The sequence below is a fragment of the Agelaius tricolor genome, unplaced genomic scaffold (genome assembly GCF_023055355.1).
Source record: "Agelaius tricolor isolate 1412-34295 unplaced genomic scaffold, bAgeTri1.0.p SCAF_201, whole genome shotgun sequence".
Taxonomy (NCBI): domain Eukaryota; kingdom Metazoa; phylum Chordata; class Aves; order Passeriformes; family Icteridae; genus Agelaius; species Agelaius tricolor.
The window spans coordinates 26,591-35,817 of NW_027269461.1; the positions used below are offsets into that span (position 1 = coordinate 26,591).

The following is a 9,227-nucleotide window of genomic DNA, read 5'->3' on the forward strand; positions in this document are numbered from 1 at the left end:
CTTTTGACCAAATTTAGGTCCCAAAACCATGAAAATTAATCAAATTTTAAATAAATTTTAATTACTCCCAGGTGATTTTCTTGACTGAATTTGGGTGGGGTTTGAGTTCCAAAACCACCAAAATAAATCAAATTTTTAATTAATTTTTTATCCCTCCCGGGCGCTATTTTCACCCAATTTAGGTCCCAAACCCACCAAAATAAACCAATTTTTTTTATCATTTTTATCCCTTCCCAGTTCTGTTTTTGACCCAATTTGTGTTCCAAAACCATCAAAATAATTCAAATTTTTTTGTCATTTTTTATCCCTCTTGGGTGCTATTTTCACCCAATTTACCTTCCAAAACCACCAAAATAAATCAAAATTTTAATTAATTTTTTATCCCTCCCCTGTGCTATTTTCACCCAATTTAGGTCCCAAACCCACCAAAATAAATCCAATTTTTTTCTCTTTTTTTGTCCCTCCCGGGTGCTATTTTCACCAAATTTAGCTTCCAAAACCACCAAAATAATTCAAATTATTTTATCATTTTTTATCCCTCCCTTGGCTATTTTCACCCAATTTACCTTCCAAACCCACCAAAATAAACCCAATTTTTTTTATCATTTTTATCCTTCTTGGGTTCTGTTTTTGACCGAATCTGGGTGAATTTTCCCCGTTTTTGGGCAGAGTTGGCCTCGCGCTGGGAGGGGCTGAGTTCCAAAACCATCAAAATAAATCCAATTTTTTTGCCATTTTTTATCCCTCCCTTGGCTATTTTTGACCCAAAATAAACCCAATTTTTTTTATCATTTTTATCCTTCCCGGTTCTGTTTTTGACCGAATCTGGGTGAATTTTCCCCGTTTCTGGGCAGAGCTGGCCTCGCGCTGGGAGGGGCTGAGTTCCAAGACGCTCTGCATGGAGGCCGAGCAGCGGCTGCCGGACGGGAGCCCCGTGCGCCACTACGACGTCCACAACCTCTATGGGTGGGCTCAGACACAGCCCACGCTCAGGTGGGGCGGCCGATACGCGGAATAGATCATGGGCCATATTACATAGGCCAGGTTTTGTATTGAATAGGATATGGTGTATAGTAAATAGATCATGGGCCATATTACATAGGCCGTGGTGAATATTAAATAGGGTGACGTCCACAACCTCTATGGGTGGGCACAGACACAGCCCACGCTCAGGTGGGGCGGCCGATACACGGAATAGACCATGGGCCATATTACATAGGCCGTGGGTTATAGGAAATAGGGTATGGGCGATGATATTGAATAGGCTATGGGTGATATTGAATAGGATATGGGTGATATTAAATAGGCCATGGTTTATAGTAAATATGCTATGGGCAATATTAAATAGGCCATGGGTGATATTGAATAGGATATGGGCGATATTAAATAGGCTATGGTCTATATTAAATAGGCTATGGTTGATATTAAATAGGCTATAGGCAATATTGAATAGGCCATGGTTGATATTAAATAGGATATATTCTATATTAAATAGGCTATAGTCTATATTAAATAGCCTAGGTTCTATATTAAATAGGCTATAGTCGATATTAAATAGTCTATATTGAATAGACCATGGTCTATATTAAATAGGATATGGTCTATATTAAATAGGCTATAGTTGATATTAAATAGGCTATAGTTGATATTAAATAGGCTATAGTCTATATTAAATAGTCTATAGTCGATATTAAATAGTCTATAATCTATATTGAATAGACCATGGTCTATATTAAATAGGATATGGGCGATATTAAATAGGCCATGGTTTATAGTAAATAGGGTATGGGCGATATTGAATAGGCCATGGGCGATATTAAATAGGATATGGGCGATATTACATAGGCCGTGGTTTATAGTAAATAGGATATGGGCGATATTAAATAGGCCATGGTGTATAGTAAAGAGGATATGGTCTATAGTAAATAGGCTATGGGTGATATTAAATAGGCTATGGGCAATATTAAATGGGCTATGGTCTGTATTAATTAGTCTATAGTCTATGTTCTATATTAATTAGTCTATAGTCTATATTAATTAGTCTATATTCCATATTAAATAGTCTATAGTCTATATTAGTCTATAGTCGATATTAAATAGTCTATAGACTATATTAGTCTATAGTCTATATGAAATAGTCTATATTCCATATTGAATAGTCTATATTCTATATTAAATAGGCTATGGTCTATATTAAATAGTCTATATTCTATATTAGTCTATAGTCGATATTAAATACTCTATAGTCGATATTAATAGTCTATATTCTATATTAATTAGTCTATAGTCTATAGTCGATATTAAATAGTCAATAGTCGATATTAAATAGTCTACGTTCCATATTAAATAGTCTATAGTTGATATTAAATAGTCTATAGTCGATATTAATTAGTCTATAGTCTATATTAGTCTATGCTCTACATTAAGTAGTCTATAGTCTATATTCCATATTAAATAGTCTATAATCTATGTTAAATAGTCTGTTCTATATTAGTCTATAGTCTATATTAAATACTCTATAGTCTATATTAATTAATCTATAGTCTATATTAGTCTGTAGTCTATATTAAATACTCTATAGTTGATATTAAATAGTCTATGTTCTATATTAATTAGTCTATAGTCAATATTCCATATTAAATAGTCTATATTCTATATTAAATAATTTATAATCTATATTAAATAGTCTATAGTCTGTATTAAATAGTCTATAGTCTATATTAATTAGGCTATAGTCGATATTAAATAGTCTATAGTCTATATTAGTCTATGCTCTACATTAGTTTATAGTCTATATTAAATAGCCTATAGTCTATATTAAATAGTCTATATTCCATATTAATAGTCTATATTCTCTATTAGTCTATAGTCGATATTAAATAGTCTATAGTCAATATTAAATAGTCTATGTTCTATATTAAAAAGTCTATGTTCTGTATTAAATACTCAATAGTCGATATTAAATAGTCTATATTCCATGTTAAATAGTCTATGTTCTATAGTAAATATTCTATATTCCATATTAAATAGTCTATAGTCGATATTAAATAGTGTATAGTCTAGAGTAAATAGTCTATAGTTGATATTAATTAGTCTATAGTCGATATTTATTAGTCTATATTCCATATTAAATAGGCTATGGTCTATATTAAATAGTCTATAGTCTATATTAATAGTTTGTAGTCAATATTAAATAGTCTATAGTCTATATTCCATATTAAATAGTCTATATTCTATATTAGTCTATAGTCAATATTAAATAGCCTATAGTCTATATTAAATAGGCTACATTCCATATTAAATATCTATAGTCTATAATAATTAGTCTATAGTTGATATTAAATAGGCTATATTCCATATTAAATAGGCTATATTCTATATTAAATAGTCTATAGTCTATATTAAATAGTCTAGGTTCTATATTAAATAGGCTATAGTCGATATTAAATAGTCTATATTGAATAGACCATGGTCTATATTAAATAGGATATGGGCGATATTAAATAGGCTATAGTCGAAATTAATAGTCTATAGTCAATATTAAATAGTCTATAGTCTATATTATTCTATAGTCTATATTACATAGTCTATATTCTATATTAAATGGTCTATATTCTGTATTAACTAGTCTATGGTCTATATTAATTAGTCTATATTCCATATTAAATAGGCTACGGTCTATATGAAGTAGTTGATATTAAATACTCTATATTATATATTAAATAGTCTATATTCCATATTAAATAGTGTGTAATCTATATTTAAATAGTCTACAGTCGATATTAATTAGTCTATATTCTATATTAATTAGTCTATAACCTATATTAATTAGTTCTATATTCCATATTGAATAGTCTATAGTCTATATTAAATAGTCTATAGTCGATTTTAAATAGTCTATGTTCTATATTAAATAGTCTGTATTCCATTTTAGTCTATATTCCATATTAAATAGGCTATATTCGATGTATTTTATATTCTATAGTATCGAGTTTATTGTATGTATTGTAAAGTGGTAATACACGTTATATACTATATATTATGTTATATATAATAGATATTTTAATATATATGATATATGATATATGGTGAGTTATATATTATGTTATGTGATAGATGTTATATATGCTATGTTATATTTTTTATAATCTATGATATATATTATATATTCCGTGTTATATATTCAAATTCAATTATATATATTACATACGGTATATACTATATACTGTATATTCTATAATATTCTATATTAGCATTCTGTTACTAGGGAATATTCCATTCTCTATCATTATTATCACATCCTATATTATAATTACATTATTTGGGAATATTCCATGCTATATTATTATCATATCCTATATTATAATTATAATTTTTGGGAATATTCCATTCTCTATCATTATTATCACATCCTATAATATAATTACATTATTTTGGAATATTCCATTCTATACTATTATTACATTCTATATAATAATTATAATTTTTTTGGACTATTGCATTCTCTATCATTATCATCACATCCTATATTATAATTATGTAATTTGGGAATATTCCATTCTCTATTATTATTACATCCTGTATTATTATTATTATATTTTTTGGGAATATTCCATTCTCTATTATTATCACATCCTATATAATAATTATAATTTTTATTATCACATCCTATATAATAATTCCAAGACAAATAAAACTCGGATTTTTCCCCCAAATCTGGGATTTTTTTCCCCCAAATCCAGGCATTTTTCCCCAAATCCAGGGGCATTTTTTTCCCCAAAATCCGGTTTTTTTTCCCCCCAAAATCCATGTTTTTTCCCCCAAAATCCGCATTTTTCCCCCAAAACCTGTGATTTTTTTCCCCCAAAATCCGGATTTTTTTCCCCAAAATCCGGATTTTTTTCCCAAAACCCATGTTTTCCCCCAAACCCATGTTTTTCCCCCAAACCCATTTTTTCCCAAAATCCATTGTTTTTCCCCCAAATCTGTGATTATTTTTCCCCCAGGGCTGTGCAGAACCTGACGGGCGAGCGGGGCCTGGTGGTGACGCGCTCGACCTTCCCGGGCAGCGGCCGCTGGGCCGGGCACTGGTTGGGCGATAACTCGGCAGCCTGGGACCAGATGGGCAAATCCATCGTGGGTGAGAGCCCCAAAATCTTCGTTTCTTACCCCAAAATTTTATGTTTGTTCTGCCCAAAAAAAAAAAAAATTGGTGGTTTTGGGAAAAAAAAAATTGGGGAATTTTGAGGAGAATGAGAGAAAACGAGGTGAAAAGAAGCCAGAAATTGACACAAAATTGACACAAAATTGACCCAAAATTACCGTAAAAAAGGCATGAAAATGACCCCAAAAAATGACCCAAAAATGGACCCAAAATTACCCCAAGAAAATGACCCAGAAAACCCAAAACGACCCAAAAAGCCCCAAAATTGCCCAAAAAAAGGCCTGAAAATGACCTAAAAATGCCCCAAAAAGCCCCAAAATTTCCCCCAAAAAACCACCTCAAAATGACCCCAAAAGACCCCAAAAAACCCTAAAATTTACCCTAAAAGGACCTGAAAATGACCCAAAATTACCCCGAGAAAATGACCCCAAATAACCAAAACGACCCCAAAAAGCCCCAAAATTGCCCAAAAAAAAGGCCTGAAAATGACCCAAAATTACCCAAAAATTACCCCAAAAATTACCTAAAATTGCCCTAAAAAAAGGCCTGAAAATGACCCCAAAATTACCCCAAAAGCCCCAAAATTCCCGAAAAAACCCCTCAAAATGACCCAAAAATGACCAGAATTCCCCTAAAAAAAGGCCTGAAAAGGACCCAAAATGTCCCAAAAATGCCCCAAAAATGCCCCAAAATGACCCTAAAAAAAGGCCTGAAAATGTCCCAAAATTTACCCCAAAAAACGCCCTCAAAATGACCCAAAATGACCCAAAATTCCCCTAAAAAAAGGCCTGAAAATGACCCAAAATGTCCCAAAAATTACCCCAAAAATGACCCCAAATGATCCAAAATTACCCTAAAAAAAGGCCTGAAAAGGACCCAAAATTACCCAAAAATGTCCCAAAATGACCCAAAATTACCCCAAGAAAATGACCCCAAAATGTCCCAAAAATGTCCCAAAATGACCCAAAATTCCCCCAAAAAACCCCCTCAAAATGCCCCCAAATGACCCAAAATTACCCTAAAAAAGGCCTGAAAATGACCCAAAATGAACCAAAAATGACCCCAAAAGTGACCCCAAAATAACCCAAAAATTACCCAAAAAATGACCCCAAAATGACCCAAAATCACCCTAAAAAAGACCTGAAAATGACCCAAAATTTATCCCCAAAAAATGCCCTCAAAATGACCTAAAATGGCCAAAATTTACCCAAAATTACCCTAAAAATAGACCTGAAAATGACCCAAAATGACCCAAAAATTGCCCAAAATTACCCTAAAAAAAGGCCTGAAAATGACCCAAAATGACCCAAAATTATCCTAAAAAAAGGCCGGAAAATGACCCAAAAATGACCCAAATTACCTAAAAAAGGCCTGAAAATCACCCCAAAAATGACCCAAAATTACCCTAAAAAAAGGCCTGAAAATGACCCAAAATGTCCCAAAATTGCCCAAAATTACCCTAAAAAAAGGCCTGAAAATGACCCAAAATTACCCTAAAAAAAGGCATGAAAATGACCCAAAATTACCTTAAAAAAAGGCCTGAAAATGACCCAAAATTACCCTAAAAAAAGGCCTGAAAATGACCCAAAATGACCAAATATTACTCTAAAAAAAGGCCTGAAAATGACCCAAAAATTGCCCAAAATTACCCTAAAAAAGGCCTGAAAATCACCCCAAAAATGACCCAAAATTACCCTAAAAAAAGGCCTGAAAATGACCCAAAATTACCCTAAAAAAGGCCTGAAAATGACCCAAAATGACCAAATATTACTCTAAAAAAGGCCTGAAAATGACCCAAAAATTGCCCAAAATTACCCTAAAAAAAGGCCTGAAAATGACCCAAAATTACCCTAAAAAAGGCCTGAAAATCACCCCAAAAATGACCCAAAATTTACCCAAAATTACCATAAAAAAGGATTGAAAATGACCCAAAATGACTCAAATACTACCCCAAGAAAATGACCCCAAATGACCCAAAAATGTCCCAAAAATGACCCCAAATTACCCTAAAAAAGGCCTGAAAATGACCCAAAATGACCCAAAATTTACCCAAAATTACCCTAAAATAAGCCTGAAAATGACCCCAGAAAATGACCCAAAATTACCCCAAAATTACCCTAAAAAAAGGCCTGAAAATGACCTGAAAAATGACCCAAAATTTACCCAAAATTACCCTAAAAAAAGGCCTCAAAATGACCCAAAATTACCCTAAAAAAAGGCCTGAAAATGACCCAAAATGTGCCAAAAATGACCCAAAATTACCCTAAAAAAGGCCTGAAAATGACCCGAAAAATGACCCAAAAATTTACTCAAAATTACCCTAAAAAAAGGCCTGAAAATGACCCAAAATTTTCTCAAAATTACCCTAAAAAAAAGGCCTGAAAATGTGCCAAAAATGACCCAAAATTACCCTAAAAAAAGGCCTGAAAATTACCTGAAAAATGACCCAAAAATGGACCCAAAATTACCCCAAGAAAATGACCCAGAAACCCAGAAATGACCCCAAAAAGCCTCAAAATTCCCCCAAAAAACCCCTCAAAATGACCCAAAATTGACCCAAAATGACCCCAAAAAAAGGCCTGAAAATGACCCCAAAATGACCCAAAAATGACCCAAAATGACCCAAAAATTACCCCATGAAAATGACCCCAAATGACCCAAAACGACCCCAAAAAGTCCCAAAATTGCCCTAAAAAAAGGCCTGAAAATGACCCAAAATGACCCAAAAATGTCCCAAAATTACCCTGAAAATGACCCAAAAATGCCCCAAAATTACCCAAAGAAAAGGCCAGAAAAGAACCCAAAATGACCCAAAATTTACCCAAAATTACCCCCAAAAGTGACCCCAAAATGTCTCAAAATGACCCAAAATTACCCTAAAAATTCCCCTAAAAAAAGGCCTGAAAATGACCCAAAATGTCCCAAAAAGCCCCAAAATTCCCCAAAAAACCCCCTCAAAATGCCCCAAAAAGCCCCAAAATTGCCCAAAAAAAGGCCTGAAAAGGACCCAAAATGACCCAAAAATGACCCCAAGAAAATGACCCCAAAATGTCCCAAAAATGCCCCCAAATTACCCTAAAAAAGACCTGAAAATGACCCAAAATGACCCAAAAATGACCCAAAACGACCCCAAAAAACCCCCTCAAAATGACCCCAAAAAGCCCCAAAATTGCCCAAAAAAAGGCCTGAAAATGACCCAAATGAACCAAAAATGACCCAAAAGTGACCCCAAAATAACCCAAAAATTACCCCAAAAATGACCCCAAAATGACCCAAAATCACCCTAAAAAAAGACCTGAAAATGACCCAAAATTTATCCCCAAAAAATGCCCTCAAAATGACCTAAAATGGCCCAAAATTTACCCAAAATTACCCTAAAAATAGACCTGAAAATGACCCAAAATTTACCCAAAATTCCCCTAAAAAAAGGCCTGAAAATGACCCAAAAATTTCCCCCAAAAACCCCCTTAAAATGACCCAAAATGACCCAAAAATGACCCAAAATTCCCCAAAAAATGACCCCAAATAACCCAAAATGTCCCAAAAATGACCCAAAATCACCCTATAAAAGGCCTGAAAATGACCCAAAATGACCAAAAATTCCCCCAAAAAACCCTCAAAATGACCCAAAAATGACCCAAATTCCCCTAAAAAAAGGCCTGAAAAGGACCCCAAATGACCCAAAAATGACCCCAAAAGACCCCAAAAAGCCCCAAAATTTCCCCAAAACCCCCTCAAAATGCCCCAAATGCCCCAAAATGCCCCAAAATTACCCCCAAAAAGGCCTGAAAATGACCCAAAATGACCCAAAACAACCCCAAAATGACCCCAAAATTACTCTAAAAAAAGGCCTGAAAATGACCCAAAATGAACCAAAATTACCCTAAAAAAGGCCTGAAAATGACCCAAAATGAACCAAAAATGACCCCAAAAGTGACCCCAAAATAACCCAAAATTACCCCAAAAAATGACCCAAAAATGACCCAAAATCACCCTAAAAAAAGACCTGAAAATGACCCAAAATTTATCCCCAAAAATGCCCTCAAAATGACCTAAAATGGCC

At 33.6% G+C, this 9,227-nt stretch overlaps 1 protein-coding gene across 2 annotated transcripts in view; it reads left to right on the top strand.

Moving 5' to 3' along the window:
• Positions 1-5,316, top strand: part of LOC139587211 (maltase-glucoamylase-like) — a 31,826-nt gene extending 26,510 nt beyond the window's left edge. The window contains exons 7-8 of one of the 2 annotated variants that reach the window (XR_011678335.1): positions 855-1,173; positions 5,007-5,115. Coding sequence is in view for 1 of the 2 variants with exons in the window: in XM_071421268.1 (XP_071277369.1) it covers positions 855-993; positions 5,007-5,247 (380 nt within the window). In the remaining variant the exon portion in view is untranslated. Of the gene's footprint in view, positions 1-854; positions 1,174-5,006 lie in introns of both variants that reach the window. The other variant, XM_071421268.1, reaches the window with a different exon arrangement.
• The last annotated feature ends 3,911 nt before the right edge of the window (positions 5,317-9,227 follow it).